Below are 19,257 nucleotides of genomic sequence, written 5' to 3' on the forward strand. Positions count from 1 at the left end.
GCCGATCTGAAACCGGCTCGACCCTTGCAAAATCTCCATCGAGCAAATTCCTCCCTGCTAGGATCACCAGGATCACCCTCATCCATCACCTCGATTAGATTCGTAACCTGTTGATCAATCCGAGTGGTTTATTCATTTCATGCTCACAGCCATCAAGACCAACAATGCGATGACAATACGATTTCTCATTTATGCTCAGAGCTGTTACAAATTACACTAATATCGCTATTCTACAAATCAAATCAATCGTCGCTATTATCCTCCCTTCCTTCACTCCGTAACTCCTATTATATCCATATACCCTAGTATGGAGGTTTTGTCACATTGCCCAGACTTCCCTCGCTCGGCCGGCTATCAATTCCTCTAAGGAGATCCTGCAGATCCATGGTCTTGGTGTTCTGTGATCGTACCGACTTGGGCCGAGTTCCATCCCCTCCTCGGCTGGTCAGACTGCGCCGCGCCGATTTATCCTGGAACGACGTCTCAATCGACTGGATGGGGCTCCTCTTACCCCCGAGCAAGTTAACGTCAGGCAGTGGTGGCACAGGAGGAACCGACTCGTCCTCCTCATCGTTATCGTCATGTAAATTTGGCGCCGCTCCAAGAGGAGGATGAGCGCTCAGAGGTCCTCGCTTAGAAGCCGTGCCAGGGCGCTTGGTGCTTGTTGGGCTACTTGGCTGGTCATTCTGCGTAGCAGGGTTAAAGCTCATCTCTGAAGGACTGTAATCGTAGCTAACCATGCTGTCTCCGCTGTCATCGTCCCCGATGATGGCTGTTTTAGGCGGAGGGTTGCCTGATAGCACGAGCTTCAGCTGATCCACCGACGCAACGGTACCTCGGTTGCCTGCTGAATGGGCGGGGGAGGCAGAACTCCGTAGGCTGCTCTTCCGGTGCTTGGGAATCGTTCCTTCGCGATCTTTCTCGCGATGGCCATGCGACGAGTGAGGCCTCATTAGATTGTATTGGCTTCCATAAGGTGATGTCGGTCCATTCCCATTAGCGAATCCGTTTCCGTTCGTCTTCACCGTGAGGTGGCCTCGGTGTGTCCCAGAGGTTTCTGTCTTGGATCCTGACAAAGATTCCGACTTTCCAGCAGCGGCAAGCATGGCGCCCGCAGCATCTCTGGTCCAGTCTGCCAGCATCTGATCGCGGAATACAGCTGGCAGCTCCGAATCGGGTTGATCTTGTCCAGTTAGAGTTGAGCCAAGGATTGGCCCTGAGAGAACCCTGCCTGGGGAAGGACCCGGGGTGCCAGGAGGTGCCTGAAGGCTGTCGTGGTAGTGCGACACAATGTACTCTACGAGTGCCTCTCTGTCGTCGAAGGGAAGTAGTTCTTCTCTTTCGAGCGATGCAGAGTCCCAATCTGGCTGTGGGCGCGCCTCACCTGGAAGTCCAACCGTATCGACTTCCGGTGGCGGCATGGTAATGCCCTGAACCCAGAAACCCTTTCTTCTGCGGCGCGCCACCTCTTGCTCAATCGCTATACCAATATCAGAGTCCTTGAAGTCGAACTTCTCGGTAAGTGCCCAAAAGTATCCATGACAGAGCGCTGCAGTCCGGACCTTATATAAAGGCGTGTCGATCTCTTGTATGTCCTCTTGTAGTCGGTAAATCATTGGTAGGCCATATCGGGCGGCATTAACGCCCAACTGCAAAACCAACCGTGTAAGAAGGATATGGAGCATGACAAGATCATTCTCGTACTCGACGTACTGGAGGGCGTTATCGTAGATGACCAGATGCAGCAAGGCCAGAAATTGCGAGTGTCTTGGCTTGGATCCTCGCTCTCGATGGGAGGCGTTTGAAACGGCTCTACGAGTCTCCTTGTTGATCTTGAGAGAAGAGCGAGAACGAGGAAGCTTTTCCTCGACGGCAATCTCATTTGCGAATGAAGTTTCTCGGTCAAGCCATGTAATGAGAGCGTCCATATACGCCTTGCGAACGTAGCCATCTGGATCACGCAGAAGCCAATGAGTTCCCTCCCAAACATAAATCGGCACAGGGTTGCGGGACAATCCCATGTTGCCGGTGAGCTTCTTCTGAGGGTTTGCGACTAGAAGAATCTCCTTGATAGCTCGGAGGCCAGATGCTCTGCCCGTGTTGAGGGAGAAGTAATGGTCAAGCTGCTGGCTATCGCTCAGCTCGATGGTGGAGGCACCCGGTCCAGCTTCATTGTTTCCGTTCTTTTCGCCGCCAGGGGAAGAGTTGACGCTCGCAGATCGAGACGGTTTCAGGCGCAAGATAATAGCGGAAATCATATCCGAGATCTGATCTGCGTAGTATACGTGAGTTGCCAAGTCGCCAATGCACAGTTCAAGTCTGCCAACAAGATGCTTAGTCTTTTGGCGCACGACTGATTCAGGCTCCACGGCAGAGGGGGTGCCGTCGTCGCTCTGGCTGGTCGGTGTTCGCATCCTAAAAAGCTTCCTCATCTGCTTGATCAGACCAAGGAGAACATCCATCATACTCAATCCAATAAGGTTGACGTCGGACCGTAGGAGGGAGCTCATGATCGTTACCAATGCGAGTTGTTCGTCGAGTGTAGAGTCCTGCACGGGAATCCGTAGTAGGGTTTCGAGAGCGGCAACGAGAATTGTGTACCTGTCTTGCACGGGGGCCCATCGCGAGATAATGCCATATATACTGATAGCCCAGCCACTGTCTCGTTCTCGATCATCATGAAGTTCAACCACAGCGTTGCCTTGTGCGACCTTTTCTTGAATAAATCTTAGGAGAGAGACGGTTGCGCCGTGGATCTGAGAACGGGCAGGGACGATGAAGATGCTCTTCAAACATTGGAGGGCCAATACGCCAACCTCTTCTTCCGCAAGCTTATCGACATCACCGGCAGTGCCGGAGAGAGCGACAGGATTCGGGTCGTTTGCTCCGTCAGTCCCAACTGTCGCGATACTAGTTCTCCGTCTAACCTGCTTTTCGGTATCGACCTTTTCTTCCGTTTCGAGCCGTTGGTGTAGCGTTTCGAGGAAGTCGGGGGTTTCGGACCACAAGTTCTCGAGGATGCGAGGCATGATGACATCCATTTGACTGCCCGTTATGGAAGATAGTGCGTCCGCCGTAGAGATGCTACGAATAGCTTCGAGGCCCGCATTCCTCCATCGAACCTTAACTGGGGTGGTGAGAGATTCCTTGCCGGGCGCAGGCTTTGTCGAAGCAAGTTGAACGTACAATCGAACAATTTCTTCGTATTGTCGAAGGTAAGTCTGATCAGCCATGAGGAACGCGGCATCATGATAATCGCAAAAGGCCGCAAATGTTGGAAGCGAGGACTCGATCATGGTGATATCGTCGGAGCGGAGGACGGTGTCAAGAATTTTGAGTACGAATGGAGCAATCAAGACCGAGTCCTTGTGAAGCTTTTCCATCAAGGCTGACAGAATCTGTAGAGTCACTTGAACATTCCTGCCAAGGGTCACATTAGCAATCATGGATACCAACTGATCATGACAAGTCCTAAACGCAAGATCGCATCACGAGAGGGGACTCGAAGAGGGAGGATCTGACACATTGACGTTTTGGAAGTCAATGATATGTGACGTACCCAATACGCAGACGCCAGACATCACTAGCTGTCTTCTTCTCTAAAAAAGCGCCAATCTTCTGGATCTTGGAGCGACGACTCGTAGCATAGTAGAGAAGGTAGCTAAGCTCGCTACTATTCGGCTTGACATCTACAGCGCCTTTCGTAGTCCGGGGATAGCATTTTAGGACGAGGACCTGGTGTTTCGGCCGACACTTTTGCTGAATTGCATTCATCGCGCTCGCGTTTCTGCTGAGCTCAGCCCAGCCCCGTCAGGTCGAAGGGAAGATTCGGTGAAGTCGAGAGGACGCAGACGAGAGGTATAGGAGTTGATTTGAAGCAATGAGACAAGCAGAGAGATATAGAGAAATCAAAAGCGACGCAGCCGAGGGAAGTCGCGCTGAGTTGACAGACAACCTTTTGGTCGAGGTGGTAAGTCGGGGAAGGGAAAGGTCAAGTTTTAGGTGGAAGGGAAGGGGACCAGCCCAGACTTCGGGACGGGAGTTACGGGGGTCCAAGGTACAAGTTAGGTACCCCACTTGCAGCGGAACTAAAAATCTCAGCCATCCCAGGGCAGTGGAATTCCAAGTTCCCTTTGGGCAGAAAGCGGGAAAAGGAGTAAGAAAATCAGCAGCAGGGATTATAAATAGGAACAGGGGGAAATTAGTTGTTTATCGTAATCTGTAACATTAGTTGGGTAGTGAATAGCTAGCTAGCTGATGCTTGACACTCAATCGCATTAATATTCGTACAAAAGATCAGACTTGTTACTGCACTCACTGATCTCTTGGTGACATACATGCCTGTTTCTTCACAGCCAAGTACAGGTACGTTGCTTTCCACGTCTGTGCTGTGCCTCTCTGGTTAAGCTGCCCAGGGGTTTCTGTTTGGTATCGGGTTCAGCGGATGGCTTCTGACTCCGAATTTTGTCTTAGTTTGCGAGCCAAGTATCGTCAAAGTACCTCACTAGTGCCTAGACCACAATTCCCCTGTCGGATACTGCCTGGACTGACACTGACAAGATGGAGTCCACGGAAACTTTCATGCATGTCTTGGTTATTGGCATTGTCTTATTATGCGTGCGTTGTCTTGAGTTAATCTCAAGTTCAGCTCAATCAATGTTTCTTGTTTAGATGGGTACTCACTGAGAATGGATGGCTTCACTTCACTGTAAGGAAAGTTCTAGGAATATCCTCAGTGTTTAACCCCTGTTATGCCAGTGACAGCTGTGACGCAATGGTCGCCATCGCACCCTCCATCATGATAAAGATCGACATCATCGTCATCACCATTCTTCACCGAAGTGCAACGACAGCACAACCAAACCCCAACTCAGGTTGCCCCAAAACGCTTCTCGTCCAACGTGCCTGGTTTTTTAAATGTCAGAACGTCGTAAATTGCTGAGCCTCTGAAGTGGCGTGGCTCATTCTCACAGCCAGAAGGATTCATTGACGTATTTGCGAAGGCATCAGACTGACAGAAGCGGACTGCTGCCAGTCCAAATCTCTACACCATGCGCTCACTTGTTCACCGTCATTCAACAACCTAGCAAACATCGTGAATGGATGTTTCATCCAATCCCTAACAGCAACTGGATTCAAGAGTGTTGCTGAGACCCTGGTAGGATCACCGCTTCCAACAGAATGGTACAGGGTGAGTACTTGGCTGTCAAGATGCTCCTCTGACCAGCCACGTCTCGAATCGTCATAGTAACTACCGTCCGTTTCCCCATTCTGGAAGATCTACAGTATCAAACGCCGTGGCTAGAGATCGTCAATATGTTGATCATTTGCTTCTTTCTACCTATTTTAGCTGTTCTCTTGATCTTAACACGATATTCGCGCAATGAAGCGCATAATGCCATAGTCAGCCCAAGTCCACTTACTCGCATTATTCATGCAAGTCTCGTACAGTCCTTTTCCTCACCGCCGCAATCTTTTGCTCACCTCCTATGCCACGTTGTCTCTCTTACCCCAACATCTTCACGCTGTTTGACTTGCACCGTCTCCCGATTTCCATCTAAACCCGCGGTTTAATCTGTCCATCTCGGCCGATTCCGCTTAAGTGGTTGACTCCACATTAGACGTGTCGGCCATCAACTGCATGACACTTTTCGGGGCCGGATGATCCGCATGCAAAACCGGCTGGACTTTGGACAATTATGTCCCATGCCTAGAAAGAATTCTCGGCAATTGAACACCGTCAGCCTTGCATCGTGGCAATTGAATGCGTTTCTGTCGTGTCCGGTGCAGCCGGTCACAGAGCCCTTGTGACTTGCGGGCGTGACAGCGACCGTTCTTGTGACGCAGAAAAGACGAGCCTCAACATTTTTTGTTCTTTGCAACATTTCAAGATATTATACGTGTAAGATATTGATAATACGCAACGTGATCTTTGTATGTAAAGATTTGTTGGGGATCTGAACGTCCTTGCTTTGTCGCTCAGTTGTCCTTGCTATTCAAGCCCTCAAGGACATTATCGACCACAGTCTGGATATCGTAGGAATACATCCAGTTCGATTTCTTGCCCTTTGTTCTTCTCACTTTTGCCTCAATTTCGTCGTCCACGGATAGCCCCTCTGCCGCAATCTCCTTACCAATGCCTGCATACCAATCCAGGACATTATATAGATCATGATAATGCGGTGACCTGATACGGTCGTACAGCTCCAGGGCCGCCTTGATACCTTTACCTCGAGTCCAAGCCCACTCAAGGGTTTTGGACAGTGTATACACATCCTCGAGGGCAAATCCGGCTCCCGCTCCAAATGCTCCTGACAAGGGATGCGAAGCATCTCCGATCAGGGCTATCGAATCAAGAGCAACTACTCGATCAAGTCGCGGCCCAGAGAACAGAGCAAATTCTTGAGTGTCTCCCTTTGCTGCCAATCGAACAACTTGGCGAACAGGCTCACAGAATCCATCGTACTCATGGACAAGTGTGCTGAAGTCAAAGGGTCGACCCCAACTGACTTGATCTTGCCCTTCTGACGGTCGGGAGATACGTGCTGTAACTTCAAAGTCGTCGTCCCCAAGCGGACTCGTAAATACATATCTGCCGCCTAGATTCTGCCAGAATGTTGACGCTTGGGGGATCGTGCCAAGAGCATTAACTTCAGACTTGCTGATGATGGTGCGATATGCGGACTGCCCATTGTATTTGATTTTGTGCGAAGGAAAAGTAAACGACCGGACGACCTAGATTGCGTCAGACTTTTGATTTTGATTACTCGATTGGTCTACTTACCGATCTTATGCCATCTGCAGCAATCAGGAGGTCAACCTCATCCGTAAAGCCATCCTCAAATCGAATAATGACTCTGCCACTTGACAGTTTTTCAATGCCCACGAGCTTCTTGGAGAGCTTGATTTTAGACGCATCAACCTCTTTGAGAAGAGCTGCTTGCAGCTTTGCTCTTCGCTGACGGCCACTGCGTTGGTGAATGGGTGTATCTTCGGGATGATAGCTTTGCTCAATGAGCTCACCAGTCCGCCCGTTGCTGATACAGTCAGCTTTGAAGTCCCCTGATCACTTACAAAACGACTTACCGCTGTTGTCCACTGATACCGTCAGGAGACCTGAATAGGTCACTGGGTTTGATGTTCTTGGCTGACCCGTTCCATTCAAGCATCTTCCATGTATGTAGCTGAAGACTGATACCGCCGCCTGTCTCGCTAATCTCGGGCTTCTTCTCATACAGAGTCCAATCAACGAAAGACAACTTGGAGAGGGCAATTGCGGCACCTAAGCCACCTGGACCTCCACCAATAATCGCAGCTCTGATATTGCCATTGCCATTGGCATTTGTAGTGTTCTTAACAGTCATGGTGGCGAGTGGACATATATAGGCGAGCAATGAGTTTAAGTTAACGACCAAGATGAGTTCAACGATTGAAAACAGACACGGAGTTCTCTTGCGTTTTATAAGAGAAGATAAGAAGTTGCTATGGTAGTATTCTATCAAGTACTGATAGTGATGAGGCCATTTCAGATCTATGGCGCAATCAGTTGGACGGATTGGCAATTGATTAAACCCGCAATCGGAGGACTCTAAGCCTTCCACCAGTGGTCCACTTCATTAAACAATTGGATCTGCTGATTAATAGTAGATAGTTCTAGCGGTAATTCCTAACATATCTTACGACTTTTGTAGTGAGGCAATGTGGGGTGCGAACAGTCGCGGAATGAGACGCTTCATCAAACATGTACGTATTGTTGCTTGGAAAGGACTTTGCTTTTACAACTTTAAGCATGAATAATCTCCCAATGCCTCTTGCAGAAGTTGGTTCGCTGTGTCCGGATCCCAATCTACTAGGACTCTCTCTTCTGCATCATTCATCTTTCTTTCCACCACCATTTCCATAGACCTTTGTGCCTCTTCCCCTAGAAGATGTAACCTCGACTTCCAAAACTGAGATTCTTGTGTATTTTCATCTCTTGGCCCATAGAACTTCTCATCCAAGTACTTCCAGAATATTGTATCGAATGCCCAAGTCTTTCTCGTAGCGTAGGTAAGCCAGAAGCGACCACCCTCCCAGCTCTCACGCATATAGACTGAAAGGTGATCCGGAAAGTTGATTGCCTCTCCCAGTTCCTGATCTTCCATTGCAAGTAGCCAGGTCTCGAGTCTGGCCTCATAGACTTGAGACCAATCATCGATTCCAGAAGGCCACAGCTCTGGAGGCTGCAGCAACAGCCACCAGGGCGGATCGAGGCTGAATTGCGTAGGAGCGAAGTATGAGAACTCCCAGTCAAGAGCTGCCGCGATATTGTCGTGATTGTTCAAAAGAATATTATGGGGCCTCAGATCGTCGCACCAAAGTCGAAAAGAGTCAGTCCCATATGGCATAGAGCACGATAGCTCCAGAGACTGAGACTGGGCTGACCAGTTATCCTCAAGAAATCCAAAAGACGACAGCTGGCCCTCCTTTGCAAGTGAATGAAACAAGTACCGTGCAACATACTTATTTCGGCATTCGTCCTCCGACTCAACAATATCGTTATGCTCGAAAAGCAACTGAGCCATGTGCATAGCTGCCGATGCGGCGTACCATTCATCGGCACTGCGATAGACCTTATTCGATGATGGAAGAACTGACTTTGGGATAGAAGCCTTGCATACCATGTCGTACATATTTTGGGTGAGTGGTCGACGAGCCACTGAATACTCGTTGCCATCTTCGACCAATGACCCGATCTTATGCCGGGTTGGCTCGAAGAGCTTGATCAGAAGCTCAGCCATCTGCCCGTAAAGCATTCTCAGATCATCTTCAGGAATCTCTGGGTTCAGAACCGGCATCTCCTCCAGATCCTCGTAAGGGCCCGCGAGGGCGGTTGACATGCTCCGCTTACTTTTGACGAATAATAAGATCTTAGCTGGTCCAATATATGATGATGGAAAGTGAAAGAAGAGGTCTGGAACTTTTACAGCACTGTATTTGGCGAGGAAAGACATGGTTGCAGCTTCATAGCCTGCCTTTTCCTCCCAAAACTGTACCAAATCTGGGCGTGGTTGCCGGACAACAATGTCGTAAAGATCTCCATCGCAGTGAATTCGATAGATAACATTGTGCGTGCCCAAGGTGACTGGAGGGACCAAGCGTGCAGTCTGATCGCAAACAAGCTCGACTAGAGACACAACCTCAAGAGAGATCCTTTGGATAAAAAGCCGCCATTCTGATTTCTCCCAAGATTCTCCATCCCTTGCACGTGCAAGACGGTTCAATCTTTGCTGGGCTTTGGTATACGCAATGGAGAAAGCGGTGGAATTAGACATTGCGCGGGTTACCCAAGGGTTTGCGAGTGAGAGAAAACATGCAGCATTTGGGGGCTGCAGATACAACTGATTTCCATATGCCTGAGGCAGAAGAAAATGATGTGACACAGACTCACACAGTTAACGACTTGAAGAGATTTGCCCCGTCTTATGTCTTATGTACTTACTTGAGCCAGCGTGTGTATTGCTTGCCGTTGCAATTTTGAAAAGAACGCTCAAGGATAAACGATGGGCACTCCGGTGGGTTAAACTACCCGTAAGCCTCCCATCCTCTTCCACATGTGATGATGTGAACCGCCGGGGAAAGCCTGTTGGTTGATTTCTGCGTCGTTTCAAGTGGTGCTTACACGATAAGACGCCAGATCGGTTCTCGTGAGGTACCTCTCAGACCTTCATTCCTACTCTGTTGATACATTGAGGCCCGAGGATAACTCACCGTGGACATCAAGGGCGCTGTTTTGGTGTGAAGCACGAATGTATCCTCGCTAAACAAGATTTCCTATTCAGTCGTGAATGCGGTAGCACATCACCCTCATATAGCTACTCGCAGCAAGTTTGTCATTCGACAATGATGGCCAGCTACATGAAGCATGCATGCACCTCGGAGCAGAGATAAGTCCTATGGCAACAGGCGCTGAGGTTCGTGCTTCTAACCGAGGCCAGCCACGACGCCCGATAACCAGGTTCCAGACCGGAAGGGTTGCAGCTGAAACCCCTGGCGATTTACTTGCCACCCGTAGGTTCCGTGCGTGGGACAGACATTGTATTGTTTATCGGCAGATCATGATATCTTGAAGAACGGCTTGTTGCTTCCATTGTGGAGTGTCGTATCTGTAGAGCAACGCTTTTGGAAATAGGTATGCGAAAACAAGGAGGCGTGGATTGTTGTGCGTGCATTGCATTGCATGCATGGATGCAATGGATGGAAATTGGGAGGGGAAGTTTGTGAGACGTTGCGTGAGAAGTGCAAGGTCACAGTGAGGATTTGCAGAGATCAGCCTTGTTTGGAAGTGATAAAGAGAACCGACATATATTGATGCGGCGTGGCAATACAACCTTGAAGGTGATCAATAAAACCCGCACCAATGGTCATTTTGCCAATAAGCCTATCAATTATTGACACAAATGTCACGCACAACGTCCCTGTGATGCAGCAACATTCGGACTTTTTGTGAAATATCTGCATCTGCATGTATGTAGGTATGTACAGTATCATTTGTGAGAAGAGGAAACAAAAAAACTGAATGGACTGTGTAACAGTGCAATCAAAACGGGCAAATCACACCGCCTCACTTTCAATCTCCGTCCGTGTCTGCATCTGCGTCTGCCTCGTCTAGGCAGGAATCCCGATCCCGCTCGCACTGTTCATGTTGCGAACCAGCTGACAAGGAGTTATATATCGGGGGGCCGGGTCCAACTGTTCCCCCCCCATGCTTTGACTTGATCCGGACACCTTTCGATTATCTATCTGTCTCTCTCTCTCACTCTCACACTCAAGAAATCTCTCTACCACGCAACGCAACTGCACACTCCCAAATCACCATCAAATCAAACCCAGTCATCACTGCAATATTCAACATGTGCACCCAGACAGAAAATGTGGAAGAGTGCAGTCGATGTGGCTACACAACTGCCGTTCTAGACCCAATCGAGAGCTGCGGTTTAAGAACTCCGGGATCGTACCACGACCCAAAGGCCAACTGCTACATAGGGAGATGCTATGGAGTGTGCTTCACTTCGTATCTCGACGCTGTTATTTGCCAGACTTGCATTGCAAAGGAGGAGCGGGACAACATCAGACGGAACAACAAGAAGGCCGTTCATGTTTTTGAGAAGTGACGGACTTTTACGTGAACGAACAGACTTCTGTATTCTTGTATTGGGATTGGAGGATGACACGTCGATGGCATCATTGTAATACGTATGTACGGACTTGCTGGCCACTGGGATAGGATAGTGGAGGACTGCATTAGCATGACTTGAAATAATTATGTAGCACTTCAAGAAATACGCAAATGAAGGCACTTTGAAGAAAATGACTCAGACCATTGAAACGAAACACAGCAGCGAGTTGAAACCAATGCTTGACCTGTATAGAAGCATCCGTGATGTCTCGTCTGCCTTGTGACACGGCCTCATTCCACCATAAAGCCTCTGAACCCCGCTTGAAAACAAACACATCATGACCCTTGAAAACCGGCACATCCTTATCGAGAGCTATCAGAATGGAGTGGCATGACCCCGACTGTCGTCGAATGGACCCTGTTCCATTTGACAACGACCTCTGGACGTGCCAAGCCTGCGGAACAGTTGGTCCTCTCAGGTTCTTCGCTGACTCGCTTGGCGAATGTGCAACCCCAGAGCCTGCGAGTAACAAAGACACGCACAAAGAGTCCATACAGCGTTTGTCATGGCCAGAATGTGTCGAATACCATCAAGAACCATTCAGTCAAGACATAGAAAAGGCTTTGTGCCTCGTCAAAGCCAATTATCCAAAAGTGGCCACCGGAATTACTTATCGAGTGGGAGAAGTGAGCGATGCTTACGGGCGAGAGGTGAGCTCTGACACCTGTAGCAAGTACAAAATCTCACCGGTTAAATCAGATACTCCCTGTCATTTATCCCAAGTTGACAGAGCGCTCTCATATCCGGCTTCTGGAGCTCTTACCGGCGCCTCGAGAAAAGGCCCTTGAAGGCCGATTCCAGGTTGTCGATATAGAGCAAATGCCAGCCTATGAAGCTTTGTCGTATACATGGGCAGATGACAATAATGATGCCTCCCTCTGTCAGCGCATTTTTATCGGCCTCGGTAACAGAGCTCTGCCCATCACGCGTAATTGCCATCAAGCACTGAGTCGTCTACGCCGCAAGACCGAGTCTTTGCTGATATGGGTGGATGCCATTTGTATCAATCAGTCTGACCTTGGTGAAAGATCTGACCAGGTTGCCATGATGGGCACAATATTCTCGCAGGCAGCGGAAGTACACGGATACGTGGGTGAAGACCCTGATAACGTCGAAGGTGGAGAGTTTGGAGCAATAACCCTCCTCAAAGATGAGCTCCAGTCTTCCAAACTGGCCTCGAGACACTTCAAAGACAACGCCGAGGAGGCCCTGGGCAGACTCTTGAGAAGACCGTTCTTTTCTCGCTTATGGGTGGTACAAGAAGTCCTTCTCGCCCGGTCCATCACCATTCACTGCGGCGATTCAACAACGCCAATTTCTAGGGACGTGTTTATTAAAGCCAAGTTGCACAACGCCGAGGTCCCTTGGTGGCTGACAAAAATCGGCTGGATTGGAGCACAATCAAAGGGCGATATACTGGAGCTCCTCTCTGCAACCGCACTTTGTAAGATGAGCGACATGCGAGACAAGATATTCGGTCTACTCGGGTTGGCCGATGGCAATGAAGTCAATGTACTGAAGGCAAATTATAAGCTGACAGTACGAGAAGTATACATTGGGACTGCCCTATACCTCATCCAGCAAAGAAATTGGCACAACGTCATTGAACTTGCTGAGTCTATGACAAACCTCAGACTTCGTTCCAAGTACGGAATCCCTAGTTGGGTTCCCTTGTGGGACTTACAAGAGACTGCCTACAACTCAGTCGACTTATCGGAGCGATTGGGAGAGATAGAGCTTGGCTGGAAAGTGCGTTTGAATCGGGATCCTATTCTCTCATCCATGACAGGGAACCTTCTTGTCCCTCCCTCTCAGCAATTCAGAACTATCCCACTCTTGACCAGCCATGAAACAGCAGAAAACTTGAACCCGACACAAAGCTTCAAAGCAGTAGATGCCAAGACAGGATGCCTTATCACCGACGGTTATGAGATCACCGTTCTGTATTACGCCAGCTTCATGTCTGGGGATGAAAACAACACAGTCGATGGCCAGTATCGTGAGACTAATTATCATATGCTCAGCGACTCCGTTTTCCTTGCCACTAGTGGGCCCATGTCAAGGTTTCGAGAAAAACCAGAACGCATGCTGGGGTTGAGTGATCTCCTTTCTTTGGTCAAGATATCTGGCTGTAGAATGCCCTTTCTCGCTAACAAGCATGTGCGGGATGGAGATAGCGTCACGTACGAACTCCTCTATCCATGTGCTTCGGCTATTATCTATCCGATAGGCAAGGACCATCTTTACAGCAACCATTCTGATTTTGACAGAATCTGTGCCTTGGAAGTCTCATATCCACTTACGCTGGAGATCATCAAATTTCTTTATCACTGGAGGCATATGATTAAGCTGAGAAGCCAACCGCCTGGTGCCAACGAATTTGATTCCTCTTCCGTGAAAGATGAAGAAGTTCACGCCTGGAGCTTCTTCGTCAGACACTCGGTCCTCACTGGCACCCAGGTATCGGGCTTTGCAGGAGAAAGACAAGAATGGAGGCTTGAATTGGAAGCAAGCCCTGGCTGGAAGACCAACAGACAATCGGCATTAGTGGACGACTTGTTGTCAGAGTTCGCGGAGCTCATGAACTTTTGGAACTCGGAAGCCTTTGACGCTGTTGAGGAACTGGTGAAAGAACTAGATATTACAAAAAGCACTCAGGAGATACAGCACTGGCACAGGACTCTTGGCCGCTTTTCAGCCTCCTTCTGTGGCCGAGGATGGAAAGGCGATGCCGATGCCCAACGGTCGTTGAAAGAGGCGAAGCTTCGAACCTTGAAGAAAGCGCACGAGTTCCTCTTCAATACTTTCAGTCAGCTATTTCCCACAGGTGCTAAGAAAGAGACAATGTTTTTGATGCCAATGAATTTTGGCGAAATCTCTCAGTTATCGGAGGAATGGCTGGGAGGTTATCGAGACGAGGAAGAAGCGGTTAGGATCATGGAGCAGAGGTGGATGAATTGTACGAGCCTGTTTTCAGTACTCGCCGAGTCTGCGGAACTTCGTGGAGAAGCTAGACGAGTATTGGAGGGAAGACGGGAAATGTCGAGAATGTTTGGCATTGGGAGAGACTCTGAAAGGATTGTGATTGAATAAGGCCCATTATGGTTTAGCTATCTACTCTACAAGAACCCAAGCTTCGTACTCAATTACATGATTGATGATGAGTTTAGTGAAGACCGAAGAGATGTTCGAAACGCTTGAGGGTCTTTATGGATGGTCAAGAAAGACACAAACAAACAAACAGGATGTGTTCATCTCTCTGCCTCCAGGACTGGGCATATTTCAATTGGAACGCTACATCAACAGCGAACGATATGATGGTATTGCTGACTCGCAATTGGGATGGTAGTCGTTTACTCTTAGCGATAAGATATGGGAACTTTTGAGTGACCTTGCTTGATCAGGTTAAGTGGATGGCTGCCTGCTGATCCTTCACACAACATTTTCTCAAATACCTCAACTCTACCAAGTTGACTCACTTCTAGCATCATCAAACAATCATCATACTGGAAAAAGACACAAACAAACGTATCATCATGCCTCTCACCACTGAAAGCTCCGCTGTAGGTCTAGCCCCTCTCCCTCCTACAGATACCATTCTCAGCTTGCGAACAGGCAAAATCCGCCCGCTCGGCGGTGTAAACATCCGCACAGCCATTAACAAGCGAGCGCGGCAAGGAAAATGGGAAGTGACCCCTGTTGGACTCGTCGGCGACGAGCAGCAGTTCATTCATCATGGTGGTCCTGAAAAGGCTCTTCATCAGTACTGTGCCGGTCACTACGATGTCTGGAACGCTGAGCTGCCTGGCCGAGAGGATCTCTTCAAAGTAGGCGGTTTTGGAGAGAATCTATCTGCAATGAACATGTCTGAGACGAACGTCTGCATTGGAGACGTATTTCGTGTAGGACCGGATGTGATCATCCAGGTTTCTGGGCCGAGACAGCCTTGCTACAAGCTCAATCATCGCTTTCAGCACAAGAAGATCTCGGCTATGACGCAGTCAAGTGGCCGAACGGGATGGTACTACCGTGTTCTCCAAACAGGATTCATCGAGCAAGGCGATGCCATTGAACTTGTTGAACGCATCAACCCAACCTGGCCCCTCTCACGAGTCCAGAAGTACCTTTACCACGAAAAGTATGACATTGAAATCTTCCAGGAACTGATATCACTTCCTGCCTTGTCTGAAGAGATGGTTGGGATATTTCAAACCCGACTTGATCACGGTACCGAGGACATGAGTGGACGTCTTGAAGGCGATCGAGTCCCTGTCGTCTGGAGACCTTACAAGCTGGCAAACAAAACGGAGCTGACCCTAAGGATCAAATCCTTTATCCTCGAAGCTCAGGAACAGAATGAGGACTCGGAGTTCGGCCAATTTCCATTTGTGCGTATCCAATTTGGTCCAGACGGAAATATTTCTCGTGCCTACTCTGTCGTATCCGGAACCACGAATCGGTTTGAACTTGGTATCGCTAGGGATGATAATTCGAGAGGCGGATCTATCTATCTCCATGATAATCTGAATGTTGGAGATATCATCAAAGTCGCTACAGGGCACAACGCTCCTGCAACACAGAGCGAAAAGGTGGAGAACAATGTGTCCAAGCATATCTTCATCATCGGCGGGATCGGAGTAACAGCCTTTCTTGGTGAGATCGAAAAGCTGTCTCAAGAGTCGCTCGAAGTTGAGGTTCATTATGCTGTGCGGAGCCGCAAGGATGCGGCCTATTTGAGTCGTCTACCAGTCAACAAGACCACCATCTATGCAAAAGACCAAGGCCAGCGACTCATTCTCAGCCAAGTTATCCCTAAGCCTACGGATGATAAAGGTCGCAGACCAGTTGTTTATTGTTGCGGTCCAACATCACTCATGAACGCCTGCCGTAACTTGACCACCGATCTTGGGTATCCAAAAGACAACGTCCATTTCGAAGAATTTGGCGATGCCGCTACTGGAACTGGTGAGCCATTCGAGGTAGAAATCAAGTCAACTGGCCAAACGGTCCCGGTACCTCGAGAGAAGTCCCTTCTTCAGGTTCTCTCTGACGCAGGATTTGAGATCGAGTCGTCATGCCTGGTTGGAAACTGTGGCACATGCATGGTGGACTATTACAAGGGAGAAGTTGATCATAAGGGCGTGGCCCTAGACGAGGAGCAGAAGAAGGGATCTATGCTAAGCTGTGTTAGTCGTGGGAAAGGGAAGATCGTTATATGATAATCGTTTGGGAGGTGGCATTAGTCTTACCGAGGAGCTCAGGAAATTTTCAAGTTTGAATTTTGTGGATTATTGCTCACAGATAGTGTGGGTTTTACTTAACGGCTCTACATAGGCTAGTTTTGTTCAAGATCACTCGACATCATATGAACATCTTGGGTGATGCGAAATTTAAAGTACTAGCAGCAGTGTGAAACCGCAGAATTCACGAGTCGACAAGAGAAATACAAACACACTTTTTTTTCCTATTTCAATCTAGTTAATCATAGCAAAATGATATTAGAGAGCCGCCCTGCGCACTAATCATCCTCAATCTGGGTGAACCTTTTCCGTGTTTCCTCCTCTCAGTATCGTCATTATCATAAGTTGGGTTTCTTACAAAGACCTCTCAGCAAGGGACCTTTAGGTCGCTAGCTGTACACTGCCTGAACAATATGCCCAATCTAGGAATTGGTGCAGAGATATCGTGTGCTAATCCTGATAGATTTACCTGTTCCTTTCCTGCCCAAGTTTACTCTCCTGCTGGTACAGGGCTACTCATCATCCCTCAAGTTCATTCCAATAGCCTCAGCAGCTACTTGGCGGATGTTCTTCCGCTCTTGTCTGTTAAAGTACATGTTTACAGGCCAGTATGATTTGATAAAACCAATGCGACTTTCTATGGCCTGAGGAACGTCGAGATCCTGAAAGGTTGCAAACTGCTTGAAGGTCTCAAGGTCTCGGGAACGCATCTGTGCACAGATGGTTCGTAGAGCGAACTCTGCCTTGAAATAACACTTACCTTGATTGTCGAGGCTTGTGAGCGCCAGGATCAATGTTGCAAGCGAGTCGTCGTTGTCTGACGAAATGGCCACTTCTTGAAGGGCAAGAAAACCAAGCTTGAGAAGGAACATAGAGAGCCAACAGTCGTGAGTCTCGGTTCCGTGACGCAAGTAATAAATGCGAAGCACAAGCTCTTGGTTTCTCCGAGCAGCTGCCAATATCTCAGAGGGCGTCTGGTCAAGTACTTTTGTAGGATCGTCCCAGCCCGCAAAGGGCTTGAAGAGATCCATCAAAAGAGCCCAATATTGGATACTATAGCGATTAGCAAGGAGTAAAATAAACTTTTAATTACATACTGTAGCCTTAGCTGAAAAGGTAGGACTATTTTGCCTGGATGTAGGTCATCTGGGAGACCATTGAACCAGGATCGCAATCGGGAATAGAACTCGACAGCCTGACCGAGGTAGAGTGACCGGATTTGGGCAGGACGAAACAATAAGCTGGTAATGTCATTGAATATGGTCCAGAACTCCAAGTATGCCTTGAACGTTTGGTAATACTTGGTTGCGATGGGCTCTCGGCTTGAGGGGTATCGGACCCAGATATCGCCATACCAGAATGGGCATTGGGCGGGGTCTGGATAGGGCGTCTGAGGCGGGTACTTGAGCAGAGGTATCTCTTGGGCCATGGAAGCAATGACTCTGTTTTTCGATCTCAGCTTCAAATTCAAAGAGGGAGCGTAGGAAGACTACCCTTGCCAAGCGAAAAGAGCCCAGGCTGTAACTTCACGGACAACCTTGACCTCTTGGTCCGCATTCTGTTCACTGGGTTCACTAGGAGAGTCAAACAAACCCATGATCCTTGCTTGAGATGCGGCGTTGAGTAAATAATGATGTGAGGCGCCGTCAATACCATGGTCGTTCACGGTACTGTTCATCACGAGCTGGGCTTGGACAGTTGTGATCTTGGGTCGAAATGGTTCAAGTTCCAATAAACGCCGGGCCTCGGCCAGGAATGTATAGCCGAGAGTATGGGGATTCCAATGCTCGTTGCGGAGCGCAATCATGGGTGTAGCGTGACAAGCATGAGCTAACACAGCATTGACAAGTAGGCTGGAACAAAAGCGACTAGATCCAGAACCAAGATCGCGAAGGAAACATTCTTTGTGAAAGAAGGGAAAGACCGAGTAGATATATAGGAAGTAAGATTCCATGAGACTGTGTAGCAAAGTCTCATCCGTGCACACATTTGTCCAGCGAGAGATGGTAGCGTCGTCTAGCAATGGCTCGACTAGTTTTGCAGAGTGGTATGGCATGTACTTTGGGGCCTCCAGATACGAGATCAATCGGGCATCAAACGTTTGGGCAGAATCCGAGCCATAATATGGTGTCTCGAGGGCCAAGGAGTCCATGTATGCACTCTTTGTTTTGGCGAAGATACCAGGCAACGCATCCCGGTGTGGGAATGGATAGCGGACTTGAGATGCAGGGGCCAGGTGCAGCTGCATGAGTATGTCCCCGCTCTCAATTGAGCTCAAGATAGCCTCTGGATCCGATCCTGTTCGAACCCGCCTGAAGACAGCTTGTGCTATATCCTCAGGCTTCTCGCGTATCATCGCAATGAGGGAATCAACGCGACCCTTGTCACCACTCATCTCGGCGTACTTACGCTGCAGTGCTCTATAAAGCACATAGATGTCGGCTTTTGGATCGAAGTGACATTCCGAGCGGCGAAGAACACATGGTTCACATGGCCACGGAGTATTGCACTGCACGTATCAGCTGAGCTCTCACGTCAACAGAAGCAGGTATACTTTTGACTTCCGCTTGCGACATTCTTCACAGGCCGCAGACACAGGCCGGAGTCGCTTCTTCAAGACGATGTCAGTCCTGGTCACAATTGTCGTGGGCTGGTTCTCCACTGGCTTAGCAGGGCCAGGTAAAAGGGGAACCAGACTAGACATAGCGAAGTAGGTAGTTTTCAGTTAGATCGCCCGGAATATTGGGGCTCTATCCGAGGGTTAAACTGAGTCGAGGTTATGCCACAGATGGTTAAAG

General features: G+C 48.9%; 6 protein-coding genes across 6 annotated transcripts; 2 read left to right on the forward strand and 4 right to left on the reverse strand.

Moving 5' to 3' along the window:
* Window positions 1-302: 302 nt before the first annotated feature.
* Window positions 303-3,774, reverse strand: FTJAE_6242 (EFR3-like protein; the record flags this gene model as incomplete). The annotated part of the gene is made up of 2 exons (XM_037352834.1): window positions 303-3,420; window positions 3,560-3,774. The coding sequence occupies 2 exons, from the start codon at window positions 3,772-3,774 to the stop codon at window positions 303-305; spliced, it is 3,333 nt and encodes a 1,110-aa protein (XP_037206643.1).
* Window positions 3,775-5,979: 2,205 nt separating this feature from the next.
* Window positions 5,980-7,364, reverse strand: FTJAE_6243 (salicylate hydroxylase; the record flags this gene model as incomplete). The annotated part of the gene is made up of 3 exons (XM_037352835.1): window positions 5,980-6,735; window positions 6,785-7,037; window positions 7,087-7,364. The coding sequence occupies 3 exons, from the start codon at window positions 7,362-7,364 to the stop codon at window positions 5,980-5,982; spliced, it is 1,287 nt and encodes a 428-aa protein (XP_037206644.1).
* A 411-nt stretch (window positions 7,365-7,775) lies between these two features.
* On the reverse strand, window positions 7,776-9,314 carry FTJAE_6244 (uncharacterized protein; the record flags this gene model as incomplete). Its single annotated transcript, XM_037352836.1, has 1 exon — window positions 7,776-9,314. The coding sequence occupies one exon, from the start codon at window positions 9,312-9,314 to the stop codon at window positions 7,776-7,778; it is 1,539 nt and encodes a 512-aa protein (XP_037206645.1).
* A 2,225-nt stretch (window positions 9,315-11,539) lies between these two features.
* FTJAE_6245 (heterokaryon incompatibility het-6) lies at window positions 11,540-14,568 on the forward strand (the record flags this gene model as incomplete). Its single annotated transcript, XM_037352837.1, has 3 exons — window positions 11,540-11,869; window positions 11,919-14,178; window positions 14,390-14,568. The coding sequence occupies 3 exons, from the start codon at window positions 11,540-11,542 to the stop codon at window positions 14,566-14,568; spliced, it is 2,769 nt and encodes a 922-aa protein (XP_037206646.1).
* A 187-nt stretch (window positions 14,569-14,755) lies between these two features.
* Window positions 14,756-16,438, forward strand: FTJAE_6246 (phthalate 4 5-dioxygenase oxygenase reductase subunit; the record flags this gene model as incomplete). Its single annotated transcript, XM_037352838.1, has 1 exon — window positions 14,756-16,438. One exon carries the CDS (start codon window positions 14,756-14,758, stop codon window positions 16,436-16,438), a length of 1,683 nt encoding a protein of 560 aa, XP_037206647.1.
* Window positions 16,439-16,971: 533 nt separating this feature from the next.
* FTJAE_6247 (nitrate assimilation regulatory nirA) lies at window positions 16,972-19,163 on the reverse strand (the record flags this gene model as incomplete). The annotated part of the gene is made up of 4 exons (XM_037352839.1): window positions 16,972-17,512; window positions 17,557-17,901; window positions 17,953-18,879; window positions 18,994-19,163. The coding sequence occupies 4 exons, from the start codon at window positions 19,161-19,163 to the stop codon at window positions 16,972-16,974; spliced, it is 1,983 nt and encodes a 660-aa protein (XP_037206648.1).
* Window positions 19,164-19,257: the final 94 nt, after the last annotated feature.

This window comes from Fusarium tjaetaba, assembly GCF_013396195.1.
Source record: "Fusarium tjaetaba strain NRRL 66243 chromosome Unknown NRRL66243_c0000122, whole genome shotgun sequence".
In the NCBI taxonomy this organism is placed as follows: Eukaryota; Fungi; Ascomycota; class Sordariomycetes; order Hypocreales; family Nectriaceae; genus Fusarium; species Fusarium tjaetaba.